This window comes from Heteronotia binoei, chromosome 3, assembly GCF_032191835.1.
Source record: "Heteronotia binoei isolate CCM8104 ecotype False Entrance Well chromosome 3, APGP_CSIRO_Hbin_v1, whole genome shotgun sequence".
NCBI lineage: Eukaryota > Metazoa > Chordata > Lepidosauria > Squamata > Gekkonidae > Heteronotia > Heteronotia binoei.
This window is the reverse complement of record NC_083225.1, coordinates 162,395,216-162,420,134: the sequence shown is the minus strand read 5'-3', so window position 1 is coordinate 162,420,134 and position 24,919 is coordinate 162,395,216. Positions and strand designations below refer to the sequence as shown.

Here is a 24,919-nt window from a genome sequence, read left to right as displayed (position 1 = left end):
TCCCAGCATTTATTTTTCACTCAAAACTCTTTGACTCATCCAAAAAGAAAACAATACATAAATTAACATTTTCTCATGAATGCAACTTGGTCCAGAAATACTTTTTATTTTTCACATGACCAACATGCTTCAGGGTACAGGAGTAAGAAAGAAATCTGAAAGTATCACTCCCTCCCGAAAATGTATGTATGTATGTATTATTTTAGATTTCTATCCCGCCTTTCCCACAAATAGGCTCAGTCATCAGAGTACTCTGGGGGCATCTTCTAGTGCTCCTGGTTGGTGAAGTACCATAGGAGAGTCCTAGGAGCATGAGAAATGTTAAAGCAGGTATCCCTTCCCACAGGGCACCTCCATGCTTATCACACTCATGCAGATTTGGTGCTGCTCTATCAGCAATAGTGATGGAATAAGGGACCAACATATGCAAAAGCATTTGTATATTGTGGCCCTCTGATTTGTATATTGTGGTCCTCTGGTTGCACATATGGTGCATGAAAAGCTTCTGCTTAGCATGGAGGTTTATGGACTCTTCATATTTGAACTGTAGTGATCAGAATAACAACAGCAGTGCCCCAGTTCACCTGAATTAGAATAATCTTGATATGACCATAAAACATATTCTCACTTTAAAGGGCCAAATTCCAATCCTATATGCCCCAGTTTTACACCAGTGTAACTCAAACATCCAGTTTTATCCTAGTTTAACTTTTATCCTAGAAAAGAGTAAGAATCCAGTAGCACCTTAAAGACCAACAACATTTGTGGTAGGGCATGAGATTTTATGAGTCACTGCTCGCTTCTTCAGATACAGATACCTGAAGATACAGATACCTATATCATTATCTGAAGAAGTGAGCAGTGACTCATAAAAATTTGGTATAGTGGTTAAGTGCACAGGGAGATCTGGGAGAACCGGGTTTGATCTGGGAGAACCGGGTATGATTCCCCACTCCTTCACTTGCAACTGCTGTAATGGCCTTGGCCCAGCCATAGTCCTCACAAGAGTTGTCCTTGAAAGGGCAGCTTCTGGGAGTACCAAAACCTTCCTAGAATTGTCACCTGTTTGTACTGACAGAAATTTTCTGTCTTTTAATGCATGACTCATGGAAATCCAACAGGTGTATCCTATATAGTAGTAAGCTCAAGTTTACCACGTACCATATGAGAAATAAAAATTCATGTTTAATATACCATTGAAATCATTGAGATTTAAGAACAGGTAACTGCCCAACATTCTGCTAGCTTACTGTATAAACGATGTTCCCAACAAACAGATAATCTACGCTCTGGCCATTTGTAAATACTGCATCTGAAAAAAGATAAACAAAAATTAAATAGCACATTCATTCTAATAGATTTTCTTTTTTAAAAAATCTTTATTTTGAGGTTTTTTTCAAGCATTATAAACAATTAAATACAAATGGTAACAATTTTAAAAATGTGCTCAGCAAAATATCTTAACAGAAACAGGAGGTTGAGTTTAAAAAGAACTAAGGAATGGATTAAAGAAAAGGCTAGCAGAAGAAAAGTATATTAGCAAAAATACAATAATGCCTTTGAAGTATCAATCATATGTGTGTGTGTGTATGTGTGTGTGTGTTTGTGTGTGCAACAGTTTACATTTAACTGGTTGTAGATTATGAACATCATTTCGGCAAATGTAATGAAAAGTAACCATTAATAAAAGCATTCTGACTGAGTACATTTTAGCTGCCTGATGTGTTTTTGAAATGTTTTCTGGATTTCTCTTTGTAGAGAATAAATTTTTCACACTGGGTTTCTCAAAGCATTTTCAAAAGCAGCCTATTGGAAGCAAATAGAGCAGTGATTGTGTTGGCTGGTGCTGGAGTCATAAAATGTTTTAACAGTACATAATCACACACACATAACTTGGCCATCAGGAGTTGTATGAGCAGAACAGCAAATTTGTGCCAAGCACTAATAATCAAATTATATACAAAAGATGAAAAAATCTAGTTGCCACATCATCTATGGCAAAATACTAACCAGAGACATTCCTGCTATGTTTTCTTTTATTTGATATTCCCTTGAGGTTAAAGGGAATTATTTTATCCAAACATTTTAAAAAGAAGCAAAACCATATATCTAGTACATATATCTAACATCTTAAAAGCTGTTGGTTGGTGTTAATGCATCAAGTGACTGGCATTTTACCCTTCTACCATTCTTTCTCTATTAGTGCAATCCTACATAGAGCTGTAGGCTTCTAAATACATTGAAATCAATGGGTTTAGAAGAGCATAATTCCACTTAAGATTGCACTGCTCATGTTTGTGTAACATATATGACAGTGTCGGCCTTGGCAGTACTTCAAGTAGTCATTTATTCATGCTTATCTTCTTGTATGTAAACAAATAAGGCTTCCTACAAAAAGAGCACACAGCTGCTGTATAAAACTCTACAATGAATTCTAAAGAACTGTAAAAAAAAAAAAAAGGTAGTCCCCTGTGCAAGCACCAGTCGTTTTCGACTCTGGGGTGATGTTGCTTTCACAACGTTTTCACGGCACTTTTTTACAGGGTGGTTTGCCATTGCCTTCCCCAGTCATCTACATTTCCGACTCAAGGGTGACATTGCGTTCACAACGTTTTCACGGCAGACTTTTTACTGGGTGGTTTGCCATTGCCTTCCCCAGTCATCTACACTTTCCCCCCAGCAAGCTGGGTACTCATTTTACCAACCTCGGAAGGATGGAAGGCTGAGTCAACCTGGAGCCGGCTACCTGAACCAGCTTTCGCTGGGATCGAACTCAAGTCGAGAGCAGAGGGTTCCGACTGCAGATGGTGACTCCTGGTGACAGACCCTAACTGGGGGCATGGAGGACACCTCCTGCCTGTGGTATTTCAAGGAGGTCTCCCATCCAAGTACTTGCCAGAGTCGACACTGCTTAGCTTCTGAGATCTGATGAGACTGGGCTTGCCTGGACTATCCAGGTCAGGGCTAGCTGTTTTTGTTTTAATGAATTAACTCATCTTTTCAACATGGTATTTAAACCACATGCTAGAAAACCAAGCCTTTTCAATGTGCTCAAAATGCTTCAAATACATTACTTGGTTGCAGTCCTTACAAACAATATTACTACTTCCATACTATAGGAGGAGGACTGGAGTTGAGAGAGAATGGCATGCATAAGGTGACCGGGTTACTTCAGAGGCTTACCGATACCTCTCAATATAAGTTATCTTAAACAATGCAAGAAAACACCCAAAAGAAGCTTGAGGCACCTTTAAGATCAACAGCTTTACTGCAACAGAAGCTTTTTTGTTTGTTTTTTTGGTTATGCTGTTCTGATTGTCAAAATATCTAGGCCACAATTTGCAACTCATTGACTTTACAGCCATTAACTGATGTCTGGTTCAGTCGTAATGCTGGTGGGGCTAATGCATCCAGGCTTTTTTTGAAGCAGGAACTCCTTTGCATATTAGGCCACATACCCCTGATATAGCCAATCCTCAAAGAACTTACAGGACTCTTAGTACAGGGCCTACCGTAAGCTCCAGGAGGATTGGCTACATCAGGGGTGTGTGGCCTAATATGCAAAGGAGTTTGTGCTACAAAAAGTCCTGAGTTCATCTGTATAACTTAGCACATACCCAGTTCCTGTTTCAATTGGGCAGCTATCCCAAGTCAAACAAAGCTGCACAGGTAAGTTCTTTTGCCTCACCTACATTGTATTTAAATCAGGATATGCTTTTTAAGGTCAGATGCCCTGGGTCAATGAACTGTTGGTAGCAGCCTGAAAGCAAATTGCTGGATATTATTTTATACCATTCACTGATAATCAGGAGCACATAAGCAGCATCACTCCCAGTTATCACTACCAATGAATTGTTTTAATGAATTAACTCATCTTTTCAACATGGTATTTAAACCACATGTTAAAAAACCAAGCCTTTTCAATGTAATAGTATTTGATAGTACATTAAATAGAGTTCTTTCACACATTAGCAGGTATGCACAGAGCTCGTTTTATTTGAACTCAAAATAATGCCATAATTATTAATGTGTTGCACCTCATTTATAGGGTCACAAAGCTGTTCACATTCCTCTTATTGATGGCTTTCAATCTGCCTCAAGTACAAACTATTACAAAGAAAGCCAACATACTGCCGAAAATTAATATGATCAGGCTACCTTGCACACTTTCCACAATTTCACTTTGTATCTTCTGAAAGATGGAAATTGCTGTTTATGGAACACTGTGTGCAAAAGGGAGGATCTGGGAGGTCACCGCTGACAAATTTTGGGGGCCTAGAAAATGCGGGTTTGTCTCTTGTGATTAATTTCCTAAGAACCTGCTGTGACCTAAAAACACACTGAAGCTGAGTTAGAAAGATTGAACAGTACTGGGCTTAACATTTGAAAAAGGATAAAGCATTTACCATGTTCCAGTGCTTTCAGTGGAAGCCAAAAGAGAATGATGGAGTGGATCAAGGCATTGATGCAGTGACCCCAGAAAACCTATGAGAAAACCAAACAAAATAAAGTCAGGCCAAACTCTCAAATGTTGTTTAACACCCATCAAACAACTCATTATAAAGTAGTTCTTTCTCCCCCCCCCCAAAAAAACACACTTTGTTTTAAATGAGAATGGTTTTTCTGCAGCTTAATACAAGAACTAAAATTTAAACCACTAATGCGGCCAATCTGAAATGAAATGCCCTTTTCCTACACCTATACAAATATACAATAAAACAAATATTTCACATCCAACATGTGTGGAGGGTAACTTGTTGGTCTCATCTGTTTTATGTGCTTAGAGGTTGAAATCCAGAGCCTTGGATCCAGAATATCCTGATTTCAGAGGGCATTCCAAACTGCCATGGAAGCGGGGCGGGGTGGTGGTGGTGGTGATGGTCTGCAAGCAGAAGCCCACATGCTCATGTAAATGTTTGTTTGGATCTAAACCAAATACTCTAGCGGGTTACCCTTTATTCCTACTTCTGGAATTGAATTTCTATATGAGGAGGAGGCATAACCTTGGATAAGTATAACCCCCCTTCCTTGCCTTTGCAGCTTTTTCCCTATTGTAGTGCCACATTTTCAGATGGTTCCTTCAAAGAAGTCATAGGTCTAAAAGCTCTCTTTGTTTGGTGACCACGGGTCACCCATATTTTGTTATAAAATGTACTCGGACTTGGACCATAAAGTTATCTACTTTCCTAAGGGTTTCTAAGATGTTCTGCCTTTAATAGCTGATGTTCACTCCTGATCCCACTACAGAAGATAGTTTCTTGATTGTGCATTCCACCATGTCAGCTTCGAAATGATAATGTTGTTACCTCAAATATTCAGAAAAATATGAGGACATAATAGACCCCTTTATTATCTTTTCTAGTCATCTTGAGGAAAATTAAGACAAGATGAGAAGTAGAAAGAAACAAAACTACCCTCAGTTTGGACTTTCTGTGTTTTATAAATCCTACTTGAAACTGTAACGTCTATCTCTTGAAATCTTAGACAGATGACCAAAACTTCAGAGCTTTTCTTTGTATGAACAGTACTTTTTTTTGTTTCAAAAATAAAACTCATAGTTCTGAAGCTTTGTTAGTATGAATAGGTTAATAAAACAAGGGAGTTGAGAGCAAAGGGAATTCTCCAAAATATGAAAAGAAAATACATCAGTGTAATTTTACCTGCATATCTCACCGAAACATCTTTTTAAACCAGCACCCTGACAGGAACAATAAAGTCATCTCAATATTTTCACAAAAATCTCATGGGGGGGGGGGGGTTGGGGGGGGGTTCAAAAAAGGCCAGCAGGTAGAAGTGTGGGAACATTTTGTTATAAAACACAAAAATCAGTCACAGTCCCTCCAAGGTCTCAGAAGACGCCACATAGGACACACATTGTGAGGCTGATAAATTCACATGCAGGTTTAGGAAACAAACTCTCTTAAATATGCATGAATTCTACAGCCAATATTCCCATTTAGACTTTTATTAAAGGCCAGTGCACTAGACCTGTTGAGCTCATGGTGGGTGCATTTTCTAAGTCAGCCCATCCAAACTTCAGCTGATGCATTCATAGAACTGAGCCGGCTGGATGCATGTCACTTTAACACACAGTGAACTCCAACAGGGAACTACTTTGGGCACATAATATCAAGCAAGTACCATAAGACTGCTAAAGGCTCAGTGTGTTGTATGAGCCAGCTGTTATAAGTCAACATTTAGGGCTGAAATTAAGACAGGTTTTACCATACCCTATTCTTTGAACTTGCTTCTAATGTTTAACCTGTTCTGGACAAAAAATGTGAATAAAGAACATTCAGTTTGATGTAGTGGTTAAGTGTACAGACTCTTATCTGAGAGAACTGGGTTTGATTCCCTACTCATCCACTTGCAGCTGCTGGAATACCCTTGGGTCAGCCATAGCTCTCATAGAGTTGTCCTTGAAAGGGCAGCTTCTGGGAGAGCTCTCTCAGCCCCACCCATCATGTCTGTTGTGAGGGAGGAAGTTAAAGGAGATTGTGAGCTGATTCTGAGACTCTGAGATTCGGAGGGGAGAGCAAGGTATAAATCTTATAATAATTTACATTTGTATGCCACCCACTCCATATGGACTCTGGGCAGCTCACAGTCACAATACCATCATAACAATGCCTTATGGTTATAAAATCAAAAACATATAACAATTTATAATTTAAAAATTTAAAATGGTTCTATAACATTTTTTTCATAGGCCGTCCAGCTTCATTATAATTCTTAATTCTCTGTAGTGGTCTATTAGGTGTCTTATAGATGGATGACAGTACTCAGCGACATACTAATGGCAGCTCCTCACGCATTAGTTACTGTAAGCCTGCCTGAAAAGGTCAGTTTTGCAGGCCCTGCTGAATTGAGAGAGATCCCACAGGGCTCTCGTGGCCTCTGGAAGTGCGTTCCATAAATTAGAGGCTGCTACAGAGAAGGCCTTAGCCCGTGTAGAGCATAATCTGGCCTCCCTTGGTCCGGGGATGGATAACAGATGTTGACTTCCTGAACGCGGTGCTCTCTGGGGTATATATGGAGAAAGGCAGTCACTTAGATAGACAGATCGTTAAATCCAATATCTTCTTAATCTTTGAGTAAGAACAACCAGCCCTCATATATTTGGAATCAGAAATATAATCTTCCAGTCTATATATGACCTTTAAAGTCCTCTATGGGCTGGGTTCCATTTACTTGGAGACCACCTCTTCCTATACTTGAAGACCACTACCCCAACACAAAGGAGCATCATGGCTCCTTGTCAGGAAAACAAGGTCACTGTAGGGATAAGTGGATGTCCTCAGTTCTGTTCATTCATTGTCTTTGGAGTTTTGTTTGGTGTTCTGCTCCTCGCTTTCTATTTAACCAGAAAAAATTCTAATGTTAATTCCAAAATTGCAGCCTGTGTTCCTTTGTTCTGTTCCTTTGGCTCATTTGCTTCTTTTTACCCACTACTATACATTACCAATATGTACCTGTGCATTGATAAAACACTTCAAAAACAATACTTGTGATTGTAAAACTGCAGCAAGACTCTTTTGTGTAGTGCTTTAGTATTGCATACACATTCTTCTATCCATTGATAAAATGCCATGTAAGAAAAGAATCATAATATGATTGTATCTTGATATGTATGTTTGGGCATTTTATTGCGGTGTTCTATCAACACACACACACATCAATAATGTAAAAGGGAGAAAAAGAATGAAAAGGATGAAAAATTGGAAATAAAATTTTGGAAGCACTGCCACATTCCTAAAACACCAGTTTAATATCAGAAACAAGAACAGGTAATCTGGAATTCCAAAGACAAGGGGGAAGTTAGAGAAACAGGACACACTTGGGAACACCACCACACCAACTTTTTCCCTTCTATGTTCTCCCTGGCACTAGCTGCTCTTATATGTGGTAGGGAGAGAAGAGTAGACACTTTCAGTTGGAACAAGAAAGGCGAAGCCAAGCTGTTGGAGTGATTTTCTTGTTTTCTCTGGAGAGAGAGAAAAAACGCTGCTGCTGCTTTCTCCTTGTATGGAGACACCTAACATGTGATTAAAACAATATTGCATTGCTATCAAAATTCGTTTTTCTTTAGTTGCTTGTATTATCCACTTTTTAGCATCCCATGTCAACAAAGAGATAGGAATGTGGAAACACACATTAAAATAATAAGAACAACAACCACAACAACACAAAGCAATGCTTTCCATTTTTCATGGGCATGAACTCAACATGTCCACTGGACAAAGATAATTAGTAGCAGTTGCTGATGTCAATAATTCAAATGAATGTTTTCCAATCAAACTTCTATACTGTGCAGGCAAAACCTCAATTTTAAATAAACTTTCCTAGCTTTGGCCTGTTACAATTACAGTAATGTTCAGCTCCCATACAGCAAGAATATGATTAATGACTATATATTAAAAACTGCAATAAAAATCAGAAAACAAAGATAGATAACTGTGAATTTATATTCTTGAATATTATGATTATGTTAAATGGTGCAAAGCTGAAATAATACAGTAAACTTGTTTTCTTTTCTCCCCCCAAAAAATAAATATCACCTCTTACCCTGCTATTGAACCCATCAGCATTTTGAGTAATTTTGTAGAGCTGAGGAAACATAAGCATGCTGTCTTGAGTGCAGGACCGTTCAAAGATTCCCAAGGTAAAGGGAGGCAATGCTGTGAAAATCTAGAGAAAACAAAATGGCAAATTAAAACATCACACCATTAAGTTTTTTAACAAGTTGCTTCCTATCGGAAGAGAATGTTAAAAGCAACTCCAGAAGGTCCAAACAACAACAACAGCAATGGAACCAATCTAAATAGTACAAAGTAAAAGAGCATTCACCATCAGCGTACTGTGAACTTATTAAATTTAGCTATTTATAACTCACTTTTTTCCTAGTGGAGAGCAAAAAATGGCTTAACAGGGCTCTTTTTGTAGAAAAAGCCCAGCAGGAATCATTTGCATATTAGGCCATACACCCTGACATCAAGCCAGCCAGAACTGCGTTTCTATGTGTTCCTGTTAAAAAAAAAAGCCCTGGGCTTACAACATGCTTTTCCCATTTGCTATCTCATCTTGAACACAACAAGCCTGAGATGTAGGCTAGATTAAAAGAGAGTAACTAGCCCAAGGTTACCTACTAGGGCAGCCAGAGTCGTTGACAGAATTTTTTAAAAATCAAAATGCAGCCTTGTATACTTACTGGAACTTCTTATCAAAAGTGACAAAGGCTAGCTGAAAGAATCACCAGATGATTCCTTAGAGCCACCCTGGAAATAGCTAAGGCTTTCAGGCAATTGCTAAACCTATCCTTTGTCACTTCTGATAAGAACTTCCAGTAAGTACATAAGGCTGCATAAAGAAAATTCTTCCACCAATACTGATGTCAAGGGGGCATGGCCTAATATGCAAATGAGCTCCTGCTGGGCTTTTTCTAGAAAAAAGCCCTGTGTGAAACAATGGTGTCAGGAGGTGTGGCCTAATATGCAAATGAGTTCCTGCTTTTTTAAAAAAGCCATGTGCAATCCTAAGAAGAACATCACCCTTTTGAAGGCACTTCAGTCAATGGGCTTAGAAGGGTGAAACTCTGTTAGAATGGCACTGTTAAAACACACAAGAAACCTCTCATAGCCCAGTCCCTGAAGCCCTGTTAACATAAGAAGTGATTTGATGACCACTCCACATAGCTTTCCAGGATCTCAGGCAATGAAAGGACTTTTGCCAACATCTGCTGCCAGAAATCCTTTAAACAGAAACGTTGGTAAGTTTCCTAACTCTGCTTCCCCAAACGCTGGGAGGTTTTTGGACACTGCCTGAAGAGGGCAGAATTTGGAGAGGACATGATCTTGCTTCCAATGATGCTGTAAACTGCCTCCTCTACAAATTCACTATGTGGAGTCCATTTTTTCTCTCCCATTCCTCACTTCTTCAGGTGTGAGAAACTGAGATGAGGCAGGTAAATTCCTTCTGGGGGCAGGTAAATAGGGAGGCCTAGATGCTTGGGATGGATCACCATGGGCCTTTCAGCATGTAAAGCAGGTACTCTGCCTTGGAGCAATTCTCCCTTCCCCATCTATGCTTCTGCCAGACCTCCTTACTGTACAGTCCCCACACATGATTTCAGGGTCTTTGTCTCATAGGGCAGACTCACATTACTGGAGAATCTGTGGTTTATGTGCCATTTATAATTTGAATCACATCAATCTGATTATAGGAATGCCCATCTGAATATTTCTGTTTTGCACATTTGGTGGAATGATAGTGCTGGGGGAACCTTCCTCATCACCTCAGACAGGCTTGTTCCGCAATGTGGGAACCACCAGAGAAAATGAATGTGATCATGTGATGTGTAAGCTTTCCGTGCAAGAATCACTAGAGAGGTGCCATCACTTTACGTGGCATCCATGAGCATTTAGAGCCTTGAAGACACTTCTCTTATTTTCCACTCCATTCTTCTTTTTTTAGTATTTTAATATTTTTTTAATATTTGTTTATGTGTGTGTGTGCCTGCCTGCCTGGAAGTCATGGTTGACTTCTGGTGACTCCTACTGGAGCTTGGATGTTCAGAGAGGCTCTATTTCCTGCCTTTGTGTCCCAACCCTGGTATTCCTTGGAGGTCTCCCATCCAAGTACTTGCTGGAGTTGGCCCTGTTTAGCTTCCAAGATCTGATGAGATCAGGCTCACCTGCGCTATCCAGGTCAGGGTTCTCTTCCACTCCATTCCTGAGAACAACCCACACTTGCACAAGAAGAATATTCCCAACCCACAGAAGAAAACCAAGTTTGCCGCTGCATGCATGGGGAGATTCACGTACAGACAGAAACTTTCATGAGTATACTGAAGCCACTACATCCTACTGAATAGACACTTGAAATAACATTCCACAACTCATACAACAGTCTCCTCACTTACCTCTCATTTTACAAGTTGTGTATCATTCCAACTTTATTTCTCACCTAAATTTATACCTCTGCACTATATTTACATTCAACCAGGTGTCCCTAATTATGTACAGTTTCTATTTGTTTTCTTTCTGAGCACTCTCCCCCGCAACACTTTCTTTTCACAGTTTGCACTGTGATTCTTGCCAGAAATGTATCAGAAACCTGGAAAATGCAGGTGAAGATCAGCTGCAACAAAAGGCCGGGTATTCCTGGGGATCAGTAACAGCAAGTACATTTCCTAGCCCAATGATGTCATCCTCCTCCTTTGAATTAGTCACAAAGCAACAGACCAGATGGCTGCACGGAAAACATTCTGTATGCTTGTGTGCTAGATGAGAGCCACAACTAATGGGAACTCACATGACTGACTTGCCTGTGTGTGTTCAACACACATAAGGAGCAAGTCACAATTTGCCTTTTATGGAGATTGCTGCAATCACAACTGTTGGCTGAACAAGCAGGGGGACACTAAAGAAGATTCTTACTATTCAGTTATCAGTGCTGATAACTTGTAGGGCAAAAAAGATTTTGCGAGTTATGTTTCTTTTACCATTTGTTTGTTGGGCTTTCTGTTTCTTTCCACCTGAATTCTGGCTGAATCAGGAATATTGCTGAAATTAATTCTAGAACTGGAATCTAGCTCCTTCAATACTTCTCTCTCTCCTTCCCCTTTACAGGACAAAAGAAAATGTATACATTGATAAAACACTGCAAAAAGAAGTATTTACACTCATATGATCAAACAATTGTTTTGTGTGGTATTTTGTTTTGCCAATGTACAGGGATGCAATTATGCACAAGTAAAACACTGTATTAAAGGAACTGTAATGCAACTACATGCAAAATCTCATCAAGAGTGGTAATAAATTATTGTATTTTGCTTTGCTGCCGAGCTATTTCTTGGATTTCGTTAAACTGTAAGGATATGTTTCTCCACTCTATTTTCTTTTCTTTTTTCTTCTTCTTGATTTTGTTTTTATTGTTTATATAGTTTTCTTGTTCATTTTTCTGAATACTAATCCCAAGTGTTGTTGTGGGTGGGTGCACAAGACCAATGGTGGAGAGTGTGAGAAAAATATGAACTAAAAATTATATGTACACGATACACACAATTTTGAAATTTTAACAGCAATGGAAAATCCTTTAGAACAAAGTTAGGTAATTTAGATCTCCAAAATCTTAGAAGGACTTTGAATGAGGAGAATTTCAGAAATACATCTAAAAACTAGATTGTTGAGATATTCGTCTAACTTATCCCAAACTGAAAGGTTGATTTGGAGCTTTTTCCTTAATAAGGTAGCAGAAGGGGGGCAACCCCTGTTGTCTTACTGACCTTAAGAAGTACACTACAACTTCCTTTTTACTGGTACCAGAAGTACACCACAACTTCCTTTTTATGTATCCTGGAGCACATGAACGCAAGCTCATAGTAAGCAGAGTCCAGGTTGAAATTTACAAGAACAAACAATACCGTCCCCCAGTCTCATGATTACCAAAATTCATTGTCCATGATGCCTATAGATCAGGAAATTAGAAACCCATATGTCTCTGTGTTTAGAAAGCTGGCCTTACCCAGAGGCTTCACATGCTTAAAATGCAAACAGTGATGTAACTTGCAGGGGTAATTGTGGGGTCAAACACAACAAAGAAAGTGAAGTGCTTTGAAATGTAAGAAGTGTTATGAAAGTGATAAAGAAAAAAGTGTTTGAAGTAGAAAAATATAAAAGGTAGATAAACAGGGGGCAGCAACACTTCTGGCATAGCCAGGCTGCAATCTGAAAAAATGAACTTTTCCTTTTACATTTGCTATGTAGTGGGAGACTTGCTCTGCCTCAGGTCCATTTATTCATGGACCATCCATTCTTCCTTCTCTGTAACCTCCTGGGAGGAACCACTAGTCGAATTGCTAAGTAAGCAGAAAAGAAGGATCAGTTAGAGTGCCAGTCTGAAGTTGGGGAAAAAACTTCAGCAATGTTCATTTTAATTTCATTTTGGAAAAGGCATTATTTTTGTTATCTTAACATTTCAGGAATATTGATACCATTCTGGAAACTAGTTTAAGGAACATTTCTCAGGTTTAGGCATATTGGCAAATAAAACTGTGACTAGGGTTGCCAAGTCCACTTCCAGAAATATCTGGGGACTTTGGGGGTGGAGCCAGGAGACTTTGGGGGTGGAGCCAGGAGACACTGGGGTGGAGCTAGGAGCAAGGGTGTGACAAGCACAATTGAACTCCTTCCCTCCACCCTCCCCTTCTCCAATTCCACCCCAGAGGCGGAGCGGGCAATGCCGCCGTGCTGCCACCGCCTCTTCCCTGCACCACCGCAGCCGCTCCTCCAAGATGGGCCCAGCCTGAGCCTGCTCGGAGGAGCAGCCATGGCGAAGCCGGAGAGCAGCATGGAGTGCTCATTGAGGCTCATGGGCTCGGGCAGCAGCGACGGCACGGGGAGGCGAGAGACCCGGGCTAGCGCTTGCTGCAGCTCCTGCTTTCTCCGCAGTCCCGCTGGCTGGCTGCCCGCTGCCACAGGGCCCCTGCTGTGCCACCGCCACCTCTTCCTCCACAACACTCCCCCATGACACCCGGCTGCTGGGTTCGGTGCGGCACACTCCAGCGCTTCTCTGGCAGCCTCTCCAGCGGAGCACCTCCCCCCCAGCGGGGCTGGGCCAAGACCGGATGCAGCCCGCTCGGAAGCTGCTCTTCCTGGCCACTTCCACCGGCCCCTGGGGTCCGCCCAGAGGTGGAGCGGAGTGGGCGATGCCGCTGCGCTGCTGCCACCCCCTCCCCGCCCCATCCCAGCTGCTCCTCCGAGATGGGCCCAGCCTGAGCCCATCTCGGAGGAGCAGCTATGGTGAGCGAAGAGCCCCCCTCCCCCCCGCTTCCGTTTTTTTGGGGAGCGGGGGAAGAGGCTGGGAATTCTGGGGTCCCCCGCCAGGGCGGGAGGGTTGGGAAGCCTAACTGTGACTGTACAAAATGAGGCAGCAGGAGTGGTTCAGGACAGAGGAGAAAGAGACAGCATATCTAAGTTGGGTCATGATGCCAATTCTGCCACAGTCCTTTAATCAGCCTTTAAACTTGGCTCCTGGGCTGTAGACCTGGTCTACCACCCTTTGAAAACAGTAGGGGTAGACCTGACCTCTGGTTCTTGACACCTAATAGGCAGCAGACCTGCTGTCTAGACTCAGCCAGGTATATCACAAACTAATTTGGATAGACATTAGTTCTGGCCTCCACAGGCTATGTCTACAGCCCAGGAACTTTAAAGGGTATTAAAAGGCCATGGTGACCATGGGCCAGCAGGCTAGCTAGACAGCTGGAGTGATCTCTTTTTCTCTTCCTCCTCCCACACCATTCTGCCATCTGCTGCCCCTCCAAAGCCAAAATACTCCCAAAATTTCATGAGTGTTTTAGAGTATTCCCAACCTAAAACAAAGCAATTTTGAGAGTTGTTTCAGTGCAGAAATATCAGAATGCATACCCCAGTCAGGAGCAGCTGCATGATCTTTCAGTATACCATTGAAGTCAAAGGCTCAGGGCAGCATATAGTACTTCTCTCCTGCTCCAATCTACCCTTACAACATCCCTCTGAGGGCCAAACTACACATTTTTAAAAAAAAAACTAGCTGGGTCCACGTTTCCCAACTCATTTCCCCCACAGCCACACAGCAGCTGTGGGGAATGCCATTTTAAATGTCTGTGAGGGCTTGATTTGGGACTGCAGCAAGGAGGGAGGAGGGGTTCCTGCTTCCCCATGTGCTGTTTAACCAAGCCAAAATGGACCCTAGGGAGAGTTATTTGCCCCATTTTAAGTATTTGTTGTCTGACCATGAGGAAAGTGAGTTGGTCCAGAACTTGGACCCAATTCATTAAAAAAAATGTTGTGCAGTTTGGTCCTCAGGTAGGTTAGGCTGACAGGATGTATCTGGTCCACTGTCACCAAATCACTTTTATGGCTGAGATGTGATATGAATGCAGGTCTCCAAGTTGTAATGTGATATTCTATTGTCTGTGTGTCTGGTTCTCCGATATGCAATCTGGTAAGACTCTCTTAAGCTAAATCAAGAATTGCTTTTTTAAAATAGGAAGACCATAATCCCTTGCATGAAAATAAGGGGTCCCTCTAGATAGAGGACTTTTCTTTTAAATGTCAACCATAATGGAATGCAGTAAAAAGCCCGCATTGACTAATGTTGTGAAAATCTCATTCATTCATGAAATTGAGAGAAACATGAGAACACAGGCTTGCACAACTTGTGAACCAGCAAAACAAATACAGCCTTCCATAAATGTATAGAAACCCAACAGAGGCTCAAAAACCATTTTGCTTCTGTTGTCTGTCTGGCCTGCAAAAGCAGAGAGATTGGCAAAGCATCTGGCAAGTGGGTGGGCTGTCTTGAGCTTGGTGGATCTTTTGCTAATATTTTCAAGGCTCTGTTACAGATTAGCAATAGCAAGTAGAAGACCTTGCCTTTTTCTAAACCCAAAGGAAAGCAAGTGTATTGTACCTCAGAATGCTTATACAGATGACCAAATGAGATTAATCACATAGACATAAACAGCAATGGAATACTGCATGGGTTCTGCATGCCATCAAACTCAGACACAGACACTTACCACATTGTATAGGCCGATGCACCATCGCTCAAATAAAATCTGCCCCGAAAATCCATTCATGAATGCAAACCAAAGCTGGAATAGAAGAAAGTTTACACACAGCTTTAGATCAACATGACACAAATATTTCCATGCCTCAAAGAGGAGAAGAGTGTGGAATGTGGACCATCATCTGGAGACAGCTGCCAAGCAGGCACTAAAAATAAGCATTCATAGCGCTGGACAGTTGTTCAGTGGTTAAATACAGCAACACCTCTGAACTCAATGGAACAATCTACAGAATTCACATCACTGCTCTAAAATAACAAACCTCTTGTAGATCTATACGAAGATCCTTTGTTGTGGGCAAATTCCAGCATATTCCTCAACACAAGACTACATTATAGTGTGAGGAAAAACCCCCTTACAGAATATCGTGATCACCAGCTTGGTTGCCAGAGCACCTGGAAAAGTGACTCGCACACGTCTGGCCAGAGAGTGTGAGTAAACCTATCAAGGGGCAACAGGGACTTATGCAGTACAAGCAGCCACAACGCTACAAAGGCACTCTAAACCGGTACAAGAGTGCCCACTAGGAGAACGGATGGTTTCCCGTCGTTCTGTATGACATCCATCCCAGCCATGAAGCGGAGGAAACTGTGCTGCCAGGAGCTATCCAGGCAAATGGTTTTGAAGTTCTGACCATGGAATCCACCGTGGAGGGCTAACACCACACACAGCCATCTTCCTACCAGGCTTGACTCCATTCCAGCGAAGCGAACGGCTCACATACACACCAGATGTCACCTATGCCTGCAAGCAACCTACCCACCCCAGGAGTGGTTAATCGTCCAACCGCCACTTTCTTTGACGGAACTCAAGACAAAGACTAGTGCCAAGGAGAAGACAGAAGAAGAGGAAGACCATCTTCAGCCAGAGTCAGGTTCCTTTGTACAAACTGGGTGTTACCTAGGCCATGATTGGACTCTCTATTGTCACCCTTTTAGATAAGTCTAATAGTCCTAAGCATCTCCCCACCCAAGTAATCTCTCTATTCTTCTCCCCAACTATCATTTTGGAGCCTCCCCTTGGTCCATTTCAACCTGAAAGTTCACTCAGGTATCCAGGATCCAAGCCAGTCCATTGGTCAAGAGCAAGCACCCAATTAGGTGCCACCAATGAACTTTCTATTGGTTGTCGCAGTAGTCTAGCCCTTATGGTCACTGCGAAACCTCCCCTTTTTGTGAGGTCATGCACCAGCTGGCCACCTTCCTCCTCCCTCGTACCTCCCATCCCCTAAGGGCTCAAGAAAGTCCTTATAATCTGTGGACTAGCTACCCACAGGTGTGCTTCTATCAGTATCCCAACTTCCGCTGCATAGATCCAACCCCGATTCCTGATCAGTTTCGGGTCCCTTCTCCCACTTTCTCGCTTGTCGCCATTGGAGCCTTCCTCAAAGACTACGATAGGTAAATATCACCCTGTTTGTCTACCTATGTGTTCCCCTATCCTATGTTTCCTAGGACTGAATGTGTGTTTTTATGAGTATTTTATCTTGTATGGAAGCCTATATTTTTCTTAATAAATTATAATTGTTTTACTTAATTAGAGTCCCTAATATTTTAAGCATTACTTTTCTGGTCGTGGAATCCTGTATACACACGTAAAAGATCCTGAGTGAGCCAGGTGCCCACACGACGATTCCCCAACCTCGTTTTGAGGGCATTTTGGCCTACAATAGGTACAGTCACACAGAATGTTGTGTACAAAACTTTCCCCGTGTCCCCTCTTCCCCTACTCTCCACTGCCTTTATGGTCTCCATTATGTTAAATTTCAGAGTATGATCCGATCCCTGTTGTCTGGTTATTTGTAAAGTAGCATATACATCAAAAGAATGATATACACAGACATAAAGAATCAATATACCACGATAAGCATTTTTCAAGTGTGCGTTTTTGCAGGTTTTCAAACCCAGCAGAATAAAACACACTATTAAAAACATTGCCTGGAGCTTCCTAGACTGAAGCTGTATCCACATATTGTTATTTTATTGGGCGGCAGTCATTTGCAGCCCCATTTGGTGTAGGTGATCTGCCTGAGACCCAGGAAAGCAGAGTAGACAGTACAGGCCCTGATAGACCAATGGTTTGACCTGGCATAACACAGCTTCACATAGGGCTTTTTCTGGGGGAATGTAGTGGAACAGAGTTCCCAAAAGGTGTTTAAAAGTTTGTGAGGGGCATCCTTGTGTTTCTCCTTCATTTCCCTCGTGAGAATTTTCTGGCACCTCTTTTCCCAGAAAACAAACCCTGGTATCATGTATGTTCAAAACTTAGTTTTAAGAATGTTCTTTCACTTTTAATGAAACGAGATAATTGTTTGGGGAAAAGGTGGAGGAAATTGTAATAAAATAGGTGAGAGAAATCTGGGGTACTGATAGTTTGCAATTTATTCTCCTGTTTGCAGTTGATAGTTTGTCTGCTGAGAGTTTGAATGGTCTTGTTATGAGCCACTTTAGATGTTTCTAAGCAGTGGCAGGAAACAAAGTGTGAATGACTGGCAATTCAGGACTAAAATTCAATGATGGCCTTTAAATCCCTACATTGCTTGGTACTAGGGTTGCTAAATCCTACCCTGGCTTCGGCGATGGGATTTTTTCACATGCGCAAAGAACATGTGGCACAATGATGTCACCTGGAAGTGACACCATGGCGCTGGGCACATTGCAGCGGGGACACTCTAGGATTCAGGTAAAAACTCTATGATCCCATAGAGTTTTTACCCAAATGCTAGACCATCCCCCACACAATGTGCTAACACAATGATGTCATTTCTGGGTGACATCATTGTGCTGGGCACATCACACAATAACGGAGCTCTTTGGGGGCAAGGATCTCCTCAGCAGCCTGCTCTGTGCCGGTGGGTTGGGGGGGTCCCCAAACTGGGGGAAAACTCACCCCAAGCAGGAGCTTGGCAACCCTATTTGGGACCAGGGTATCTGAAGGTTGGTCTTCTCCCATACATTCCTGCTCAGGAATTAAGACCACAAGGAGAGGGGCTCATGAATGTCCCTCCAATTAAAAATGTCTGCATGGTGGGTACACTAGAGACAACCTTTTCTGTGGCAGCCCCCCAATTATGGGACAACCTCCTCAATGAGGTGCACCTGGCCCCTCATTGTTCCTCTTCAGGAGGCAGGTGAAGACAGTTTTATTTAAGACTGCATTTGATTTATTTTGCTTTTATTATTGTCAGTCCTAATTGGAGTTTTTAAATTGTTAAAAATCTATTTTTATTTTTTTGTTTCTATTGGTTTTATAAATGTTGTTTTGTGTTTTATTGTATGTTTTAGAGTATTTTATTTATATTGTAAGCTGCCTTGAGTTCTGCAGAGAGAAAGGTGGCAAAATAATGTTTTAAGTAGATAAACTGACACTTGAATGGGCTTACAGCAGTCCTCTGCACAACACCTAGCATGATCTTGCACAAACAGAAATGCAAGTGGGGATGTAATGGTTAATGTAGTAGAAACCGCTTGTGCTTTATCTTGTGTTTCAACTTGATCAAAAGTGCTCGTGCAAGCACAAATTTTGAGCTGGATCCAACCCCACATTTCCAAGTCTTTTCCAGATTTGGGGAGAGGTATGTAACCCCACACCAATATAGGGAGGTAGATATTCTGTCATCACATCAAGAGACACTGCATTTCTCTGCAGGGAATATGTGCTTCTCCTTCCACCCTAGTATACTCACTGATACACATGAGGAAGCACAAGTCATTCTTGCATGTTTGATTGCTAAGGTACGAGGCTTAATCTGGGACTCATCTTATCCCAAGGGACATGTTGTCAATGCCAGAGATCCCTCCCACAACATATAAAATAATAAAAAGGTAAAAAGGTAAATGGCGTCTCCTGCGCAAGCACCAAGTCATTACTGACCCATGGGGTGACATCATGACATTTTCTTGGCAGACTTTTTACAGGGTGGTTTGCAATTGCCTTCCCCAGTCATCTACACTTTACCCCCAGCAACCTGGGTACTCAATTTATCAACCTTGGAAGGATGGAAGGCTGAGTCAACCTTGAGCCGGCTACCTGAATCCAGCTTCCACCAGGATCAAACTCAGGTTGTTCTTAGAGCTTGGACTGAAGTACTGTGGCTTACCACTCTGCACCACAAAGCTCCTAAACACAATAACAGAGACTCCTAATTCTAAATCCAGCCCCCTCATTTCCCTGTTGCTTTATGCAGACATCTTCAGTACACAATTCACAGCAATCCCCAAATATCTTAGCTCAGTAATTACTACAGCCAAAATGAAATTTTATCACAAATTTCAAAATTCTAAATCAAATTCTAAAGGTTTCAAATTTTGCTTTGGGAATTCAATCTGGAGGAATACATTATAAAAAGAAACCTAAATCTCTCTGGGTTTTGATAAATGTTTAAGGCTATCAACATTAAGTATCAATTTACCACATTCAATATTATCCACAGGTCAATTTACCACATTCAATTTACCACTGGTCAAAAACCTCCACTGCAAATACACAATATAATAACATTTATGACAGAGAATGCTGGCAGGGTGGTGAAGAAAATACATGTTTGAATAATTAAGCAAATCTGAATTATGCAGATTTATTCAAGAATACTCCCTACACTCAAACACACTTTGTTTCCACTCTAATAAGGCTACTGTCAACATTTATTATTTACTGACTTAGACCCTGCTTTCCTTATGGCTACTTTCACCTACCATTTGGCTGTAACCCTCATCCCAGCATCAGTATTTGTGGATTACTTTTTAACTCTCTAGTGTGCTTTAGAAGTTCAATTCTTAGACAATACAGATCTATTCAGCATTTAACAAAACAAAACAAACCTTTGCTGAACCATTTATCCTGTATCACTGGACCAGTCTGTCAATTTTACAGAAAGCTGCTGGGAGTTTGTTTCTGTCTCTTCCAAACATCCCCCTTCCCTAGAAAAGAAATGAATCTGACTTTGCTATATAAACATTACTTGTAACTTTTTACTGAGTTTTTTGGACTCATTTTTATCAGTTGCAGGTGCTGCTGGGAATTTTATAGGCAAAATAAAAATCTGCTGAAACCGTGCCCAGCCTTAGAAAAGTATCTTTTATTAAAATAATCCTCTGTTGGATAATCAAACCCACTTGCTTCAAATTAGGCTACTATATAGATGAGCCTAAACCAACGGAAATGTGAGGATTTAAGGAAGAAAGAAAGTAATAAATATTTGAAAATGAAAATACTACTTGGGATGCTTTCTAGTGAGAGCTGTACCTGTAAAAATGAATCATAATGTTGTCTTTTCAACCCTCATAGTAGAATACCTGTTTCTCTCTTTTTCCTTTTGGAACAATGTTGCTACAGTTATGACATAGTACATAAAAACAACAGGCTAGCTTGCTTTGCAGTTTTATGCCAACTAACCAATCAGCACACATAAAAGTCATATTCCATTTCCTTAATATCCAACAAAAGTCAAGAACCATAAACTATAATGTCTTTGACAGTGAAGGACACTAGACACACAAACACACATACACATCTTTACTTTGAAACCACCATTACCCATCAACCATATGGCACAGTTCACAAACCCCTTGTTATCTGTGATGGCTAAAGGTTACTTTCTTGGGTGGGGGGGGGGAGGGGAAGACACCCCTTTCCAAGTTTCCCAGTTTTAACAAGAGAGACTAACTCTGTTTAAAGCTGTGCACGATGCTGGAGCCTGCCCATGGTTGACTCAGACTTGGTGAGTTGGTAGGAATGTTTGCCAAGTCTGGCTCTGCTTGCCAAGCTCCTGGGGATTGCAGGCCACAACTGCAGCACGGCTATGAGCAAATGGGCCCAAGGTTATTAAATGACTTTTCTGATTTTGGGAAAGGAGCTTTCTTTGCTCTCATTTAACTGTTGCCTGCCTGCCACACAAGCCAGAGCTGCTTATTTATAATGGAGCCACAGGACACCCCCCACACCCACACCCATATATATAAACAGAGAGAGAGAGAGAGAGAGAGAGAGAGACATCTGAGTTAATATTCAAGGGTCTGATTCAAATGCCAGGAAATTCAGGCTTAAGGCTGAAAATCCAGGTTGACGCACTATCATTACCTCACTTTTATTAGAGCTGATGTAGCAGAGATCTGAGATGAACTGTAACATTCAAAGGAAACAGAGCATGTTGAAAGTACAGAGGAGGCAGTCTAACTACCATTCCATACAGAGAAAAACTCTTTCTGTTTCCAAGTGGGGTGCCTTCAGTGATCTTGTTTTAAAATGTGTTCCTGTGTTTTAGAAATGCTATTGTAATGTCTACAATACAAATACGAGAACATGTTGGATCAGGCCAATGGCCCATCCAGTCCAGTACTCTGTCACACAGTGGCCAAAAACCAGGTACCTCAAAGGCATGATCCTCAAAGTCACTTTAGGAGACTGAGACTGACCATCAATCTAGTGGGTGGTTAGCCACCCCCCATACCACTGATATAAACATTCAAAATACTTAAATATCTGGATAAGCATTCCATATACTGTTCATGGGACATATCTGCTTCCTTGTTCTTCTCCCTTATCTCTGGACTTACTTCAGCTACTTTACCCTGTACTGACTTCCTTTCCCTCCTTCCTTATCTCTGGATGGCCCAGGCTAGCCTGAACTTATCAGATCTCAGAAGCTAAGCAGGGTCAGCCATAGTTAGTATTTGGATGGGAGGACATCAAGGAATACCCGAGTCACTATGCAGAGGCAGGCAATGGCAAACCACCTCTGAATATCCCTTGCCTTGAAAAGCCATGAGGTCACTGTAAGTAAACTGTAACTTGACAGCAAAAAAGAACGAAAAATCCTCTTTGCCCTGACCTGGATGGCCCAGGCTAGTCCAATTGCATCAGATTTTGGAAGCGAGGCAAGGTCAGCCTGGCACGTGGATGGGAAACCACTATGGAAGTCTAGGGATGCTAATGCATAGGTACACAATAGCATGCCATCTCTGTTTGTCTCCTGCCTTGAAAACCCTATGGGATCACCATAAGTTGGCTGCGACCTGATGCCACTTTCCACCAGCAATCTGTCTTCATAACAATCCTTTCTATTGCTCAGGAATGGGCATTTCTGTACAGCTCTGGGCAGAAGTCCTACACTGCATTTCCTGTACACATACAAACAAGTGAGATTGAGCCCACTGGCCATGAACCCAACATCTGTGCTTTCAGCCAAATTTCAGCAATGGGCTCTAACCATGCACACATGTGTATATGTTCCTCCACATAATCAAGAAGACTGCTTTTCATTGCTTCCCTGGTCATGTGGAAGAGCCTGAGCATGCACATTTGTAGAATGCACATGTGTACAGTGTTAAGCAACATATAATGTCTGCCTAGAGTTAATATTTTCACTTAGTAAAGTGGTGGTCCCACCATTATGGTCACACAGCAGCAACACCAGGCTTCCCTCAATCAAGGCAGAGCTTCTGTATATTCAGAGGCATGCAGAGAATCCTGCCTTTGTAAATTAACCTAAGGAATCCCACTGGGAGTAGTTGAGAATTAATTAATAGGGGCGGGGAGAGCAGAGGAAGATGGGGAAGATTGCCTTGCTCCTGAAGACTCAATGGAGGGGATGATTTTGAGGTGGAATTTCAAAATTGTCTCCCATTTCTGTATTTCCTTGCAGGTACCCAACTTTTTCTGTAGCGTATACAGAACATAGCCAATGTTTTTTCACTTCAGTAAGACCAACTAAGTAAACAGCACCTCTGATTTACAGCCTCATGCTCTTCTATGAACTCATGAGATATGGGCTCTTACCCATTCATGCAAAGACTGCTTCAGTAGTGAGTATCTATGAATCAATAACTTTGGGGGGGCTGATGCCACAAACCAAATCCAAATGGATGACCTAGAGGTGAAAGATGGTGGCCTCTTACAGATTTTCTGAGTCATATAGCTTAAAAACCTGCTGTAGAATATATTTTAAGAAGCTCAGAATATATTTCAGAAAATGGTCTCAGCTGAACAAGATCCTGGGCAATTTTAATTGCACTTTAAAGCTTTGCACATAATTATTATGGAACATTAAACGCTTGAAATAGTGGGAACTAATTTATTTAAGCGCTTTAAGGTAGCAGGATAGCAAATAATCTCTTCTATGTACATTTATGATGTCTTGATAATAGACAGCTTAATGAGGTATAGAATCCACACACACACACCCCCCAATCTTGCCAAAGGGCATGAAAAGCTGATGTTGTCAGGATATCAGCAATCACCACAAACACCAATTATAGCCAGACTGGAAGCCTTAACAACACAGAGATGTGTTAACTTCTCAAAACAGCCTTTCCTTCCACACTCATTTGGCATGCATTTTCCAAATATGCTTTTTTAAAAGTTTGCCTAATAAAGCAGGTTTATTTATCTCACATTCAGTTCATTAATAACATATCCTGATTAAAATACTCTTGGTGACAGATGAATTTTTCAATATAAAAGTCTCATCCTGTTCAAGAGCACACAGCCTTAAAAAAGTCTTTGTTACCAGACTACAGCAGAAGTACAGGATTTTCTTTAAAAACACACACACACACACACACACCAAAAAACAGAATGTGACAGAATTACTGACATCCTTAACTTGCCAATTATCCTCTGGTTATTAACAAAAGAATACAAAGAATTTTTGTTTCAACTTAACATGCTAACAGAATGATCCTGTCCTGAACATGCTAACGGAGATATTTTAATTTACCATTATAGTTATATCCTGCCCTGTGAAACTCGTAGTGACATACATAGGGTTTTCAAGAGAACCCAATTCCAGGCACTCATCAGACCCTAGCCTGTTTTGTTTAGCAAGATTGCTGATAAATGACCTTCAGGACTCGTTGACAAAGGACTCCTTCTTTAGGATACTATCACACTGTAGGTCAGAAGACACACTCTAGACACTAGACACTATTTGGGGTTTACTAAGGCTGCTTCCACATGTAGATTTTCCTCTGGGTTCTCCACCAAACTGCAGCAGTTCCTTTTCAGAATTCTGCAAAAACAGGGCTTTTTTTTTTTTAGTAGGAACGCACAGGAATGCAGTTTCAGTTGGCTTGGCATCAGGGGATGTGGCCTAACAACCAGTCTGCAAGACATTGCGCAGTCTGCCTCTTCTTCATTTTCCTCAGCTTCCCTGCTGGTTTTACCAGACCTGCTTTAGTAGACCTTTCCTGATGGTATCCAAAGTGAGTTATGGAAAGCGTGGATGGGAATGTATGGATTTCTGCAACTGCCCACCTATCTCTGGCATTTCCCCTTGGGTCTATTTCTGCCCCACCCCCACCCCAACCAGCA

At 41.4% G+C, this 24,919-nt stretch overlaps 1 protein-coding gene across 3 annotated transcripts in view; it reads right to left on the bottom strand.

The window, feature by feature from the left end:
- Nucleotides 1–24,919, bottom strand: part of ATP8A2 (ATPase phospholipid transporting 8A2) — a 499,041-nt gene that overhangs the window by 134,747 nt on the left and 339,375 nt on the right. For all 3 annotated transcript variants that reach the window (XM_060234774.1, XM_060234775.1, XM_060234776.1), the window contains 4 exons: nt 15,563–15,637; nt 8,566–8,688; nt 4,407–4,485; nt 1,251–1,312 (listed from right to left, as the gene is read on the bottom strand). In XM_060234774.1, the coding sequence (XP_060090757.1) occupies nt 1,251–1,312; nt 4,407–4,485; nt 8,566–8,688; nt 15,563–15,637 (339 nt within the window). The remainder of the gene's footprint in view (nt 1–1,250; nt 1,313–4,406; nt 4,486–8,565; nt 8,689–15,562; nt 15,638–24,919) is intronic.